The sequence below is a fragment of the Lampetra planeri genome, chromosome 23 (assembly GCF_965212315.1).
Source record: "Lampetra planeri chromosome 23, kcLamPlan1.2.h2, whole genome shotgun sequence".
Classification (NCBI taxonomy): domain Eukaryota; kingdom Metazoa; phylum Chordata; class Hyperoartia; order Petromyzontiformes; family Petromyzontidae; genus Lampetra; species Lampetra planeri.
Genome location: NC_136129.1, coordinates 6,443,762 through 6,459,869, shown reverse-complemented (window position 1 = coordinate 6,459,869; position 16,108 = coordinate 6,443,762). Strand labels below are relative to the sequence as shown.

The 16,108-nt window shown below is 43.8% G+C and overlaps 1 protein-coding gene across 2 annotated transcripts; it reads right to left on the bottom strand.

The window, feature by feature from the left end:
- Positions 1-3,064: 3,064 nt before the first annotated feature.
- On the bottom strand, positions 3,065-15,419 carry LOC144726347 (keratin, type II cytoskeletal 8-like). 2 transcript variants are annotated; one of them, XM_078604977.1, is made up of 10 exons: positions 14,983-15,419; positions 13,438-13,950; positions 10,977-11,185; positions 10,677-10,737; positions 10,368-10,463; positions 9,314-9,478; positions 7,682-7,807; positions 6,853-7,073; positions 5,833-6,008; positions 3,065-4,257 (listed from the first exon to the last, which is right to left on the bottom strand). In XM_078604977.1, exons 2-10 carry the CDS (start codon positions 13,858-13,860, stop codon positions 4,088-4,090), a joined length of 1,647 nt encoding a protein of 548 aa, XP_078461103.1. In that variant the 5' UTR covers positions 13,861-13,950; positions 14,983-15,419; the 3' UTR covers positions 3,065-4,087. The 2 variants fall into 2 exon arrangements, with proteins under 2 accessions (XP_078461103.1, XP_078461102.1); XM_078604976.1 differs by lacking the exon at positions 14,983-15,419 and having other exon boundaries at positions 13,438-14,975.
- Between the last annotated feature and the right edge of the window lie 689 nt (positions 15,420-16,108).

The following is a 16,108-nucleotide window of genomic DNA, read 5'->3' as shown; positions in this document are numbered from 1 at the left end:
AATATATCAATGGTTGTACGTCTTTGTTAATTATTTGCCTTTAGAAACCATTTTCGTGTGTTGGGGGATTCTCAATCTGCAGATGGTTCTGCAATTTGGAAGTTTTGTCCACTTTGCCAACTTGCCATTTTGTCCACTAACGCTTGATTTTTTTTGTCCCAATCGACCGCAAGGCGACTTAACGCCGTCAATGAACTCTGCTCTCGGACCGAAGCTAAGCAGTTGGTGAAACAACACTTTTGAACCCTGGATCTTGAATTTTTTTTTTGTATTTATATTTATTTTCATGGGATTTTTTTCTCTCCTGCAATTGTCATTTCTAACCTTTGCTTTTCTTATGGCTTTGTTGGTGTTTGCGTGTCTACATTTGTGGTATTAAGTTGACCGAGGCATTTGTTTTAATCTCTCAACAGACAAGAGATAATCGCTTAGGTTCCTTACAAGGTGCTTGTGTTGGCTGTCTCGCTCATGAATTTGTCACATTTACTCACCCTTGTCTTCACGTGGATTGAGGGGGTAAACATCCATTCGCTGCTGCCTAACAACGTTCTTACCTTTTTTTGTAGGACTGGGTGGTGTTTCATGTTTCTTAATGCATTTCTCAGATTTTTAAGGACAATTTTTTTAAGTTGCCGAATGATCAACTTTATACCAGCCGACGCTTGAATTCGTTTTTTCTGCAGTTTAGAAAGGTAATTTATTTCGTCTACCATACGAATACAACAATTATCGTCGTTTAATATTGCCAGATTCGTACGTGATTATTCACCAATGACTCTCTCATCATGTCTGATGTAATTTCGCACATTCATAAAGCACCTCACGCACCCGCCTGGGAATATTGTTCCCGGTTGAGAACCACCACTGTAGGTCAACCCCGTCTCAAAAAATGTTTACCCGGTGCAAGTGTGTGGAGACAAAAGCGGCCGTGCGTGGTACTGGCCAACCCATCCACCCACCCACCCCCCTCATTGTGCCGTACGGGGGCCTTCACAGGTACTGCGAGCTAACAGTCAATTTTGCCCCCCAAGTAACGGAAGTTACTTCAAGGCTTTAACAACAAGGGGGGAGGATCTCTGTGGCTTCGCTCGGCACTGCAGAAGGCGAAGGCGCCCAGGGGATGGCGCTCGTGTGACGCCACAACAATCAAAGCATCTGGCCCTGTGGCAGAGGTCGCAACCGGGTACCCGATACCCGTACCCTACCCGATACCGGACGGGTACGGGTACCCGTTTGCCACCCTGGTGCGGCCGGGTACGGGTACGGGTAGACCGTGAGTCACTGGTGAGTAACTTTTTGTCACTCATTTCCAAACGTCTTGTCTCTTCTCACAATTCAAGTTCCTAGAATCAACCCACACGCGCATGCAACATGGCTTCATCCCAGAGATCGCAATCAGGTACCCGATACCCGTACCCTACCCGTACCCGGCCGGGTAGGGTACGGGTACGGCCGGGTATGGGTACCCGTTTGCGACCCTGGTGCGGCCGGGTACGGGTATGGGTAAGGAATCAAAACCCGCTTGCGACCTCTGCCCTGTAGTGCTGTCACAGGATGACATGAACATGCGACAGAATGAGAATTATACTGGTAGGAACCTCCTGGTTACACCAGCCCACAGGGGATTATTGTGTCCGTCCGTCGTGCAGGGAGGGGCTGGGTGGGGAGGGAGGGGCTGGGTGGGGAGGGGAGGGTGGGGAGGGGCTGGGTGGGGAGGGGCTGGGTGGGGAAGGGCTGGGTGGGGAGGGTGGGGAAGGGCTGGGTGGGGAGGGGCTGGTCACCCCGTGGTGCCCTTATAAAACTCAACGTTTAACCTAGTCACGCCGGCTTGTGCCCGCCCTCACAGTCGGGCATATTTGCGGAATACACCACGCCGCCGTTGACCCTGGCCATTGACCGAGCAACCCAACGTGTTCCTACCAGCTCCCTCCGCAGGAACGTGTTACACAGTGCCGGATTAAGCTAGTGCAGGGCCTGTAGCATATGTTATAAAGGGGCCCCTTAATTAAAAAAAAACACATACAAATATTAAATCACTAATTTTTTTACTTGCATAATAAAGTAATTGTATTTTTTGCATTTGATATACAGCCAGATAATATGACAAATCGCTAACCTTAAACACCCAGTCTACCTTCTCCCCATTTTTGTTTCTTCAAATTGGGTGAAGTTGTTCGCACGCTTTGCGGATTTTTCAGGTGACTAGTTGGGTGACTGCTGTCGTTAGATTTTCACGTTTTAAGTTTAAGAAATGACCACTCACCATCTTGGGATTTGCTAAAGACAATAGAATAGGACCGACTGCAATAACATGCAATGGCTTTAAGTGGTTTTCATTCCATTCGACGTGACCAGACCCAACACATCTAGATGAGGACTTTTTGCCCAGTTGATGAACAGACCTCCATGGTGTTATGTTGAATGTTTGTATCGCAGTGACCGCGAAACTAATCTGTGAACTTGGGTTCCGTTTTTTGCAACATCATCCTGTAACTGATACGAGCGTATGTGTGTGTACGTGCAACTGTTTGGCTTCAAAGGACAAAATAAACTCCTTTAAAAAATTCAACGATTTTAAACTCACGGTCGAGAAGGACGTCAATGATACGGCGCCTGCTCCCACATCAACGCTTACTTGAATTAATTGATTACTTTATAAATTAATCTTCAATGTACAACTTTTGTTTGTGTGGAGTGAGGGTGCTAGTAACTCGTCGACACGGAGCAGGCGCGCGCCTGAGACACTTGCCACCTGCTTCTTGGGCGAAGCGATTGGAGAGTTGAGAGGCACGCGGCGTTTTTTTACCTACACAAATAAATATATAAATAATGTGGCGTCCATAAAAAAATGTTAATTGCTTTAAAGTAGCGAATTAATTGATTAATCGATGCCGATTTTGATACAGGTATGCATTGTCACCGGATCTGAGTACGTGTGCAAAACGTGGAATTGATTAGACAACGGGAAGTGGACAAAATTTTGATTACAAGATTTGACCACGACACAGGAATCGATTTAAGTAAAACCGTTGAAATAAAACCGTAGAAAAAAGGACTCCCCATCACTTGCTCTACACGTTTTTAATCGCGAAAAAGGATCAAATGGGCTTGGTCATTTTGGGAAACGCAACAGTGCGGCATCGTTTACCGAGGTGTGCTGGAAGCTTTCGGGAATTGCAAATCCGTTTCGTGAAGAAACTCCCAGAATGCGGCGCGAAAAGCAATGCAACACAAAAGCCCGAAACGACGAGAGCAGCGGTACAACTTGAAAAACGGCACCACAACCACAACCGTCTGCAGTAACATCGTGGCGGTTGTTGGACAGGCTACATCCATCAAACTGCTTAAATGCCAAATCTCTCACTTTGCTTCTAATAAAAAAAAACACCCCGTATGCTTTTATGAATTCTACATCGCCTTTTAATACAAAACAGATACCACCCCTTAAAGAGTCAAGAATAAAGCTTCCTGATTTGGCAACAATGTCCATCTGGCCACGAAAATATGTCTGTGGCCAAAGAGGGTACACCGTTTTTGTACAACCATTCGACGATAATTTCACTCGGCTTACACGTTTATTAGAATGAGCTGATCCATGGAAAATTGGGAAATATCAACCAAAAACGGCAGCAGTTGAAGTTCCCGTGGTGGCGTGGATCGAAAATCATGGGATGAGCAGTTTAATAAATAATATTGAGCAACACCTGTGCCAAACTCTCGTCTTTGCCCCCCCCTCCACATCAGACTACCAATTGAGAGTCGCAGGGCAAACACATTACATCCACCAATAGCATCTTGCCGTATATGGAGCGTCTCTGTACAGATCTACGGAACTACTATATATGGCCATTTGTTAAGAAAATACCCCGTAAAAGGCTAGTCTCGACACTATATTGTGGTCACTTGCCTGCATTGCAAGATTGTGAGACGATTGTGGTGTTTTATAACCTCCCACCCCCCATTGCCTTCTAACCACGATTGACCTTGCATACCTGTATTTTATAATCCCAATAAACGTGTTCGTTTCAACAATGAGCCATTCCTGGGGCCAGAATCGATTTTAAATGACCCAGAGCCGCTAGAACTTTTAGTCGAGAATCACTGCGGATGATTCGGAGACCACACGGCCATTCTTGGTCTCGATGGTCTTGATCACCACCGTTTTTCTGAACTCTTGTTCTGGTGGTTCGCTGGCCACTGTCACGCTTCTTCCAAGGGTTCCGTTCATTCTTGCGCTTGCTTCAAATACCCCGTTGTCTGTTTAAGGAGAACGCACGTGTGAGAGCCAACGCAATAAAACTTAATTCATATTTCATACGAGTTTGTGTTTTTGATAAGGGCTTAATTTCAAAAATGTCTGGAATGCTGCTCGACCACCTTTAACTTACAGTTCATCGGTGTAAGGGACGACCACTAGAAACAGGTTCATGGTAATCTTCTAATTAGTAATATTTTTTTACAAATTGACTATTGCAACGCCTTGCTTTCCAAAGACCTGAGTAATCTCCTTAGGAGACTGCAATATGTCCAAATTGTGGCCACCAGAGTGCTCACTCATGCTTCTTTTCAGGGGATCCTATCAAACCTGTGATCACGTCTTTGCACTGGTTTCCTGTTCACACCTGCATTGAGTTGAAGTATTCTTCTACTTTTTAAATCCTTTATATTAAGCTCACTTGCGCGCTTGCTTGCTTGCTTACGACCGTGCAAATCTTTCGGTCGTTTTTTAACCCACTTCCCGTGATCCAATCGAGCTGACATTTTCCACACAGACTCGTTGTGCGTGACAATTAATGTTCGTGAAATTTTTTTTCCAAAATTTGACACTTTTTAGGACAAAAATATTATATTTAATTACCAATTGCTTAATGGTGCCATGCAATCATCTGACCCATAGGTGGCAGCCATCTCAAGCCAGAGGACGAGAGGACTCTAGCCGCCACGCATATAAAGGATTTATAGTGAAAAACTTTGTTTTTACGGGTTATACTTGTTTGGCTTCAAATGGGCATCGCTTTTATATCCCCGGAGTTCATGCAGTCATACACTCTGCTAAGATCTCTGAAATCTACCGATTGTGCCCCGAGTCAGTGTGACAAGCACTCCAGGCTTCAAACCTGGGGTGTCCAGCAGGCTTTAATTTCCACTGCGACCAGGCTCTGGAATTCCCCACCCTAGGAGTTCATGAACTCGATGGGAGGATATTTAAGTCCTGGCTGAAGAGCCCATATTAAAAACGTCTTCATCTTGTTTCTCTTGTCTCTGTCTCCCGGGTTATTCCTTATTGTTTTCCTTTGCATGCATGGTGCTCTGGAGATCCATTGCTTTAAGGGTGACTTATGAATCTAAACTAGTATTATTGTTATTAGTCATATAAACAGGATCATGGGGACAATACTGTAGTATCAAATACTAAGGTAATTAATGTGGAAATCCAAAATATTCTGGACTGTTCTGGCTGAAATTAAGCACTAGATTTAACTATCCTACATGGATACCGTTGTTAATATAAACATAGGTGATAGATGTGAAATTATTCTAACAGTTTGAGGATGACGCACCTGCATAAATTTTTAAAATATATATTTTTTGTAAAAACATGATTTTTGCCAATTTAGCGGCAGTAGTCAGTTCAAGCTTTTTTTTATTTCTTCAACCATTCAATAATTAAGGGAGATGCTAAAATATAATTTAACAAAGCATATCCATATAATAATAAGTTTTGAAGGCCCATGCAGCTCAATTTATCCTACAGTTGGCAGTAATTTTGGAACATTTTCTGACATAATTTGACTGTCACAATGGGGTTAAATCCTCACGGAGAGCTCTTACCCAGAGAGTCGTACGCATTGTTGTTGCTGCTGCTGCTGTTGCTTTTCGAATCTTTGCCGTGGCTGCCGCCAATATGTTGCCCATAGCTCCCACCTCGTCTTTCTCTCACACCCCCGCCGGGCTCCGGTGAGGATGAAGCAACGCCGCCTCCCCCACGTGATGCAAATATATTGAGCCTACGAACACACGTGGAGGTTATCTTGAACAAAACATATCTCGGCAAAAAGCAATCGTTTTACAAATGGGGAAATTCGTACAAACGGAGTACGTGTGTTTGTTGAACTTCGTTCGCACCATACTTAGCCCACTGTGCTAATCGTAAGTGCGGAAGAAGGGCAACACAATATCCATTATGTCAAGATCCATTGTGTCAATATTTTTGTTACTGACAGTAATACAATGCAATCGTGAAAGTACTATGAACACAAACAGACGAGTCCCATGCAAACTGAAAAATCGTGGTAATAAAAAACCAGTCGATGTGTAAGTTAATAACGTACAACTGATGTTAAGTGGCCAGGAGATGGCCGTACTGAGTGACTATTCTGTGTGTATGGGTTTCCTCTGGCTACAAGCCCCCCCCCCCATCACCCAATGCTCAACACTCATCAATGCAACTGGATAAACATTCCAATGCATGAGGATCCTCATGAAAACAGTCTCGACTGAAGTTTGTTCCCCTGTGTAACAACAAAGCCTTGTGAAGACTTTGTGAGCCGGATCGACGTATTTCTGGAGACGCTACATTGTATTACCCCCTTGAAAAGCAGAGCCGTACCATTCACGTCATCTGCAATTAATGCATTTTTAGTCCCACCCCTGGCTTGCTCTGCCCCCAAATCAGATCTGGATGTCTTGGGGCCAGTCTAGCGTGGCTTTGTTTCTGGCTCGACCCTGCCAATCGCAAGCGGACAACTAGCTGTACCGTGAGAGCCCTGTACTGGCTCTTACTTCAGATGTGCCAAGTGGAACAGCGGTATATAATCGACGCTGTCAAAGAGTAACAGGAAGTGCAATCACCTAGCTTCCTCTCCCTCCAGAAGCTTGCGGTAGGTCAAGATCTCCGTGTCCAGGGCCAGTTTGATGTTCATTAAATCCGTGAAGTCGCGCACGTGCTTGACCATGTCATGCTTGGCTGTTGCCAGGGCCTCCTCCAGTTTTGCTACGGCTGCCTTTGCCTCGCCGATGTTCTTCGCACCGCCTTCCTCTCGCTCAGAAATTGCCGCCTCCAGTTTCTCTCGCTGAAACAAAAACAAAAAACATCGTACGCACGTCCATTGATTGCTTTATTTTTACAAGGAACGATGAGATGGCAGAGCGACAATGGCTTTTTCATTCTCAAATTTGTCCATACGGAGCTCCCAGTGCAACGTGGGTGTTCTCCAGAGCCTTGTTTGTACTTTTATTGGAGATTTGAGAGTCTAGAAATATCAGCTTTCGTCGGTTTGGGCTGTGCAATAGGCAAGAGATGGCAGCAGCAGACCCAATGTGTGTGGGTTTTCTCTGGGAACTGCATTTTCCTCCTCACACGTCCAACACAAAAACATGGGTAGGACTTTCTTGAGTCTCGAGACTCACTGCGACTTTCTTGGGTAAATAAAGGATAGTATTACTCTTAATATATGCAAGTTGTTTTAACTAGTAATTCAACACAATAATAGAAGCACTATTCGTGTGTTTCAAGATCTGTGCTGTTTGTACCACTTACAGTATGTGTTTTTTATTGGGTGCAATTGTGAACAACAGCTATATGGGACATTATCTACTCGGCATAATAATTGGTTCACTGCAGCTCAAAGACATTTAAACCGCGTGAACTCCAAACCCATTTCAAGACGATAATCCTTACCTGCTTTTTCAAGATGTCGAGTTCCGAATTTATCTGGTGGATCTGGCGTTTGATTTCGTTGATCTCGGCCTTGGCTTTGCGCAGCTCCTCGCCACTTCGATCGCTCTCTGAGCGGAGTTTGTCAAACTGGAGTAAAACACGGACAACAATCAAACATGTAAACGTTTTAAATGTCAATTTGACAATTACAAACCACCATTTGTTTAAAAGTGGTCGTATTCTCCCAGACAATGCTTTACATTTTCCAGTTGACCTCGTGGATTTTTCTCCGGGTCCTTCGGTTTTCCCCTCCATGTTTAGAATCACGCGTTGAGAGTATTTGACTACTGGACATTTCCACATAATAAGCCACTTCGTTGAGCTATCATTTATGGCCAGGTCGCTTCTGAAAAAGAGCTATGTAGCACCGTGGGCTCACCAGGTTAAATAAAAATAGGTTAAATTTCGATTTAAAGCTTTCGTGACTGCAGGGATTCATATTCTTGGCTCTTTCGGTAAAGTCACGTAGAAGGGGAATAATATAATAGTAAAAATAAAACAATTAAATTCTCACGACATTTCGATTGCAATACAAGCAATCATCAGGTGTGAAAACCACAGCAAGAACATTTGAAAAAAGTGAAAAAAACTTGGAAAAAAATTCTGATGATGATTGCTTGTGTTGCAATCGAAACGTCGTGAGCATTTTATTGTTCTATTTTTATTATTTTATTATTTCCCTTCTACGTGACTTTACCGAAAGAACAAAGAATATAAAAATAGGTTGTATGTTAAAAATAGGCTATAGGTTACTTCACTCCAAAGGTGAGGCAAATTATCTAGCCATTCTAAAAAACCTCCTTTTCCACCACACAACCTGCTGAGCTAGCGCAGCTCTGCAGGTACCGGGTTGTTTTTCCACTGCCGAACCCGAGCGGTGCTGGTGATGTTAAAATGTCTCATTGATTGATTCCTGGAATGTAGCCAGTGGAAACCATGTGTACTGTGAGGGCCCTGCACTGGTTTGGTTCGGATGTGCCAGTGGATAAGGGGTGCATTTGAATCAGAATCTCTATTTATTCTGGAGAAATCCGATGATCTACGAAGCTCTTTATCACAGATTTCCAGTAATTCGTGCCAACGTTTCTCAATAACTCTTTTTTTATTGAGCGGAACTTGTTATATTTATTCCTGGATTAACATTTGGAGGCTTAAAAATAGCCATCCTTTCTTGCACTCCTGCCAATGTGGAACACAGGTTCAGCACTCCATCTTGGTGAAGTGATCCCTCTATCCAATAACCGTTTACAAACAGCACCGTGGACAGCGCCGTTATTTTCTAAACAATTCCTCGTGTATGCTGTGCGTTGAGGAGCTCAACAGACTAAACACTTAAGGAGGTCAGATCTGGGGTCTATGGTTTGGGTGGCACAGTCTACCTGATCTGCAATGGCGTTAATGTTCTTAGCCTCATGTGTGGACTGGCATTTTGCGTTAAATTACTCCCAAGGTGACAATGTGATGTTGGAGAAAGCTTAGACTCGTTGCCCTCAATCTGGATTTGTAATGTGCGGACATTCAACAAACGATTGCGCAACCCTATGGCTGGCATCATCCATTTTGGCAGCGTGCAAAATTAATGAATAAAATCACCTTCTGCTTGTATATTGCTTCCGCTTCAGCTTGGCTTTGGGACATGATGAACTCGTACTGCTTTCGTACTTCAGAAATAATCCCATCCATGTCCAAGCTCCGCCTGTTGTCGATCTCTACGAGAACATTGGTGTTCTTGATCTGCGCCTCCAACTCGCGTAGCTCCTGTTAATGGACAACATGGATCAGTTTCCCGTATGAATGTGGAGGGTGAGCATATCTCCGCCGAGAACAAGAAGCCTTGAGTAACGTTTTTATTTTATTTTATGCGCTTCATATTAAAACGTGGTTTAACAATTTTGCCATTACGAGACATCTGCAATTCGCAGGGTGCATCCCGTTCACCGCTGAATCTCGTAATGCGCAAGCAGCACAGAGATATTTTTTATTAAGAGAGACATAGCGCCGTTGTTTTTAAAGATGTTGTACTCACCGCAGAGAACTGTGGTGAAGGAGGCTGGTGTGTATCTGGAACTCAACCCTAAATCCATAACCCTCTGCCCAATTCCCAATATCCTTTAACAAAACAAAGATACTAAAGCCAACGACCTTTAATGTCTCTACTTAAATCCAAGGTCTGTGATTGGATGGAAATATGCTGTACAACTGAATAAAACAATATAATAAAAATGTATGTATGTACGTTGAACTTCTTTCGCACCGTACATAGCCAACCATGGTAATAGGAAGTGCAGGAAATTATGCTGTTGCTGCTTTTGATTGTGCTGATGATGGTGGTGCTTCTGATGATACTGTTGTTAATTGTGTAGAAGGTACCGCTTCTAATGCAATTACTGATCATACTGATGCTGCTGATGTTGCTGATATTGCTGCTTCTGATGATCATGATGCTGCTGCTGATGATAATGATGATGCTGATGATGATAATGATGATGCTGATGATGATAATGATGATGCGGGGAGATAGGGAACAGAGGCAGAACTTTTCTCTGCTGAACTAAAAATGAAAGAATGAAAATGGTGCAGAGACTGTGACATCACCGCATCTGCAGGGGACATGGTAACTTTGTAAACATCAACAAACGGAACTCACCTGTGCGAAGGCTTCCCTCAGAAAATGTATGTCCTCAATAAGACCCTGAATTTTGGCTTCAAGCTCAATTTTGACAAAGCTAGCTTCAACAGCTTCCTACCGAAAGAAAAACAAAAGTACATTCATTACATGATAAACATTAGTTTTTGCACGTACAATGGTATGCACGTTGTGTTTTTTGATGCACGATGATCCGTTTATAATTGAGAGATGGAATGGTGATGGTTTTGGGGGGGGGAGAGGAGGAGGCCTTCAACCAGCAGAAGTTTGACCAGTGCTGAGGGTGAATATCCAAGTGACAAACTTTACCTTCTTCACCAGTTCATGTTCTTCCACCTTTTTCTTACGAGTAGCAACTTCCACTTGATATCTTTGAGAGAGAGAGAGAAAACAATGGAATAACAAGGCCATGGTTTATTCATGTTCAATATTTGGCTGCTATATACATTTCCACACAATAAGCCGCTTCATTGAGCTTTCGCGACCAGGTCGTTTCTGAATAAGAGCCATATAGCTCAGCAAGCCTTACCGAGTAAAAATTCAGTTTAGTTTCGTTTAGTATCCCAGTTCCCATAATTGTTGGTTCATTCAATTAAAAGTTCATCTCACTTGCTGCTGAAGTCCTTTCCGGCATGCTTTATCATTTGCAGGTCACTGTTCATTCTGGCTCCATTATGACCCAGACTCTGCAGCTGTCTCCTCAGTTCCTCAATGTAGACTTCGAACAACTCGTCCATGTTGCAGTCGACCTTTCCCTTATCCTGCAGCACATACCACTGTGCCTCCAACACCTTGTTCTGCTGTTCAAGGATGCGCACCTATGCAACGGGAACACGCACGGGCACACATTGAGGCCCTCTTCATTTGAAGTACAGGTCTGTACAGGCACGAAAAGTTTTTTTCACGTTCTATATTATTTGGCCCATTGGTTTGCAAGTATTTAATTTTTTAAAGGCGCTTAATAAACATGAACAAAAATGTTGTGAAATTGTAGTTATCGTTTTCGTATTTCATTTCTTTGGATTTATGCAGACAATACATTTTTTGTTTACGGTACATAGTGATAAAATGCAACTACTGCATCTCAAAAGGTTTTTGCTAAAAGTTGGGAAATGTAGTACATCATTGGTTAATGGGGAGGGTTGTTTAAGGAAAGGTGCGATTAAAGACATATTGCAGAAACGAGATCGTCGGTCGTAGGTTAAGGTTAAGAAGCAGTTATTGAGCCTGGACTTGCACAGGTAGCAGTAGTTGGCAGCACAGAAGCTCGGGAGGGAATTCCAGTCCAGAGGGGGCCAGGTGTGAGTGAGGGCTTCTGTGGCCTCTCAAAAATCTTGGGAGAGCAGATGGGTTTTTTTGTCAGGGAGGAAGACTTCAGTTTTGGATATGTTTCGCTGGAGGAAGCGTGAACCAATCCAGCATGAGACTGCTTTAAGATGGTATATGACAATAGACAAGAATGTTTTGTGTGCAGAGTTGACATATATACGACTGTATATGTATCCATAATAGAGGTTTTTGGGTAAGATGGGGTAAACATTATGGTGTCGTTAAACCCGCCACCACCCGACACAGCCAATTAGTACTGTATATGTAGTTTGGAGTCATCAGCTTAGGAATGGTGGCTATTGTTTAAACTGGAGATGTATGTTGAACACCGTTCGTACCGTACATACATCGCTCACCGCGCTAATCAGAGGTGCGGAGATGATGTTGTCAAGTGGAGGAACCTATTGAAGCTAGCTTTACCCCATTCCCCATCACCAACTCCATCCCTCTTCCAAAACTTCCCAACCCACCCATCATCAACCGCTCATCATCAACCGCTCACTGTCACTCTCATCATCGTTGACTTCACGCATCATCATCATCATCTTCCTCAGGCACCACCATCGTTCGCATCGACGCATCTCGTCACGCTATTCTGCCGTGCACATAGCAAATTGTTTGTTCAGCGCCGTTAGTGAAGGCGCTGTATACATTGAAATAAGTCTCGCAGCATAACGTGGCACAGACGCTTCGTAGAGGAGGGCAGCCCTCGTTATGGAAAGCACAGATGGGATTTCGATTTAAAGCTTTCGTGACTGCATGGATTCATATTCTTGGTTCTTTCAGTAAAGTCACGTAGAAGGGAAATAATAAAATAATAAATTTATCACATAATAAGATACAATTCTCACGACGTTTCGGCCACAACGCAAGCAGCTGTCCTCAGGTGAAGAACAGGGCTGTCGGAAAGACAGCGTCCTAACATTAGGACTGTTCTTCACCTGAGGACCTGAGGACGGCTACTTGCGTTGTGGCCGAAACGTCGTCAGAATTTTATCTTATTATGTTTCATTTTTATTATTTTATTATTTCCCTTCTACGTGACTTTACCGAAAGAACCAAGAATACAGATGGGATTGTTGTTAAGAAATTGGTGTGCTTGGAGATGCGTACTTGCGCATGGTTATTCGGGCTGTCACATCCGATGGAGTAGGTCAATGGCGTTAAGAGTGAGAAGATTATTAAGTTGTGAGGAACGACGGTGTGACCCATCACATCTCTGGAATCGCCATGGGAGAGTACCCATGATAGGACGTTTTCAAGAAGCGGGAAGGGCTGTATGTTTGTATGAACTTCTTTCGCACCGTACGTAGCCAACCACGCTAATCGGAGGTACTGTACTGTCATGTGTACAATAATATGCATGCCATTTCCATGTTACTGGCGGAACAAAATCTGAGATGTGGCCCGGCAATAGAAGAAGATACTTAGCAGGAAAATTGGGACAGCTGTCAAGTTCCTTTACGCAGTAGTTTTACATTCAATACGTATCACTTTTGCGTTGTTTGTTTTTGTAACGTGCTGACCTGCCCCTACTGGACATCTGTGAAAAATAGCTTGATAGTTCGTCGGATTCTTCCAGTACAAATGTGTGTTTAATCTGACAAATAAATAAAAATGCACCGTTCAGAAAAGCTTGACTTTTATCACACGCGCGCACGCACCACACACGCGCATGCTGCATAGGTTGGGACAACGCGTGTGTGTGTGTGTGTGGTGGTGGTATTGCTGGTGGTGATACCTTATCAATGAAGTTTGCAAATCGATTGTTGAGCATCTTAATTTCCTCCTTCTCCTGGGCCCGAATCGGCAGAACGGAGCGGTCGATCTCCACGACGGCGACGGGAACGCGCGCGCGCACGTTCGACGAGCCCCTTCCATAGCCGCCGGTGTACGCAGAACCACCGGTGTACGCAGAGCCACCACCACCACCCCGGTAGCCCAGGAGGAGGGCGCTTCTCCTGCCGACAACGCCGGGCACGCTCGATTTGCTCCACGTCCCTCGTTCACTTCGCGGCTGGCTGCTGTCGAGTCCGGCGAACGAGCGGCTCGTAAATTGGCCGCCGCTGCCGCTGCCGCCGCGACCGCCGCCACCACCCTGGTGGGGTCCGACGCCGCGCACGAACCCAGCGGTCGTGGCGAAATTTGGAAAGTTGAAGGACATCACCGGCCGGCGTCTTGGGGCGAATAATAATAATGATGTCACGAAGAGCTGCAAAAACTCCCCCTTGTTTTTGTGTCTTCGTTTGAAGGGCTGTATAACGCGGGAGGAGGAGGAGGATTGGGAGTGAGTGGGTAACGATGAGAACTGGAATCCGTTTGCTGCGTGGTGTCAGTGGAGGAGGAACACGACCAAATGGGACCCCTCCTTTTGCAGAAATATCGGAAGGCGCGCAAGTTAAACGCCCATCGGTGAGGACCGGAGGCTATTTTGATCATTGGTTGTCGACGGTGAAGTATTATTATTGCTTATACACCGTCGAAGAAGGTTATAACACCCCGTACGAATGCAGGGTGCTTGCAAACAAAAATAAAATGTTAACACTTAGGGAAAGAAACAAAGAGTATGGATTCCTGCAGTCACGAAAGACTTACGTGGGGCTATGGGCATTTGTTGCAAATTCTCAGAAGTGTTAAAATATTTTTTTAAGCACCCTGTAATAAAAATAATTACGCTCCAGCGACTAAAGTAAATGTATGTGCGTGTACTCTGTGTGTGCATAGAGTGTCGGATGAAGCTAGTGCGGGGCCTGTAGCATACGTTGTTATAAATGAGCCCTAAATTTAAATAAACATGAAAACACGTAACATTTTAACTTGCATAGTAAAGTAATTGTATTTTTGTCATTTGCTATACAGCCAGATAATACGACAAATCGCTAACCCTAAACATCCAGTCGTTCATGAAAGTTGAAGGCAGTATAGTACTATAGCAATAGAGCAAGTGCAGAATCATTGAACCGGAATTGATAGCTTGAAAGCATTTAGCGGGGGGCCCTTGAAAGTGCGGGACCCGTAGCTACATATGTAGCTACTTTTGCTACGAGGATATAATCCGGCACTGTATGCATACTACTTTGTTTTTACTCCATGTTCAAAAAGACGCATTTGTACCGTACATCGCAAGAAATTAGCTTCTTGGACAATTATTTCTTAGACCAGTGGTTCTTAACCTTTTCTGCAACCTTGCACCCCTTTGGCTCTCAATAGTAAAAACAAAAATGTGTAATGCTCATACATAGGTTTTATGAAACAACGTAGTTGTACTTGTGTTTCGATGACTTACCTTTTAACAAGAAAAATAATCTGGCATGTCTAGCACCACCACCAGAAAGGGCATCTCGCACGCCCAGGGTTTGCGTGCACCCCAGGGTAAAGAGGCTTTTGACCATACTCGTACAGCACGTGGCATGTTGTTTTAACTTGCAACTCAATGCAACTACGCGTGCAGTTGATGCGCCTTTATATTGGTACGCCTGGCCTGTTCAATGTCTCTACTGGGCGCCTGCGAAGAGCTTCATAGCTCATCGGATTTCTCCACTTTGATATAACCATTCTGATTTCTGACTTCCACCACAGCGTTCAAAACGGATTATGTAAACACGGCAAAAAATTACTCTGCAACCTCGTAATATATACATCCGTAACGAATCCTGTACTGATGTAATTATTTAATATTGTCGGAATGGAACCGAGTAAGAACTTTTTATTTTAAATCATGCATTTTGAGCACTTTCATCCATCATGATAATGTACAGTCAACAGTACTTTCATATTGAAACTTAACATTGCTTTGAAGTATCTCGTATACAGTCTGCCTTAATACTGTACTGTACGTTTGACTCGCAATGTGGAAACCAGGTAGGTTGTGTGTGAAGTTGCTAAGTAAATCCACCCAAAAACATTGCACGACCTTAAACACCGCACCCCGCACGGCTGCAACTGCCCTGCCACCGCCTATTTCATTTTCAAAAATCCAGTTTCTCCGGTCGAGAATCTGCTTGCAAAATGCCCCAGGGCGACACACCTTTATTGAAACGAAAGAACGCAACACATCTGTTCATACCGAACCACTCACTGCCTTTAAAGGAAACATAATGGAGTGGATAATAAGAGTTGGAGACGACACTTATTGATACCGTGGTGTATGATAATTATATTAAAACGTTTAGTGTGATAACCCGCTTTACGTGGGCATATGAATAGTTACCTATGAGTAGGTGTTACGTAACAAACCTTTACATATAAAAAATGTGTTTCTAATTCAAATCTATTGCATTTAAAGTACTGTATTACAGTACAGTGTTATACAATGTTGCTGGTACATTGCATTTAGTGATGTATTCCTGGGCTTAATTATAATTTCAACAGGGTTAAAGGATAATCAATTAGGTTTCGGATCAAAGGAAATT

Coding starts and splice junctions, on each gene's coding strand:
- LOC144726347 (XM_078604977.1), bottom strand. CDS start 13,860: ATGTCCTTCAACTTTCCAAATTTCGCCACGACCGCTGGGTTCGTGCGC. Junction 7,074..7,681: donor TCGACATCTTGAAAAAGCAG/GTAAGGATTATC, acceptor TTTTTGTTTCAG/CGAGAGAAACTGGAGGCGGC. Junction 4,258..5,832: donor CAATGCGTACGACTCTCTGG/GTAAGAGCTCTC, acceptor CTCCTTAAACAG/ACAACGGGGTATTTGAAGCA.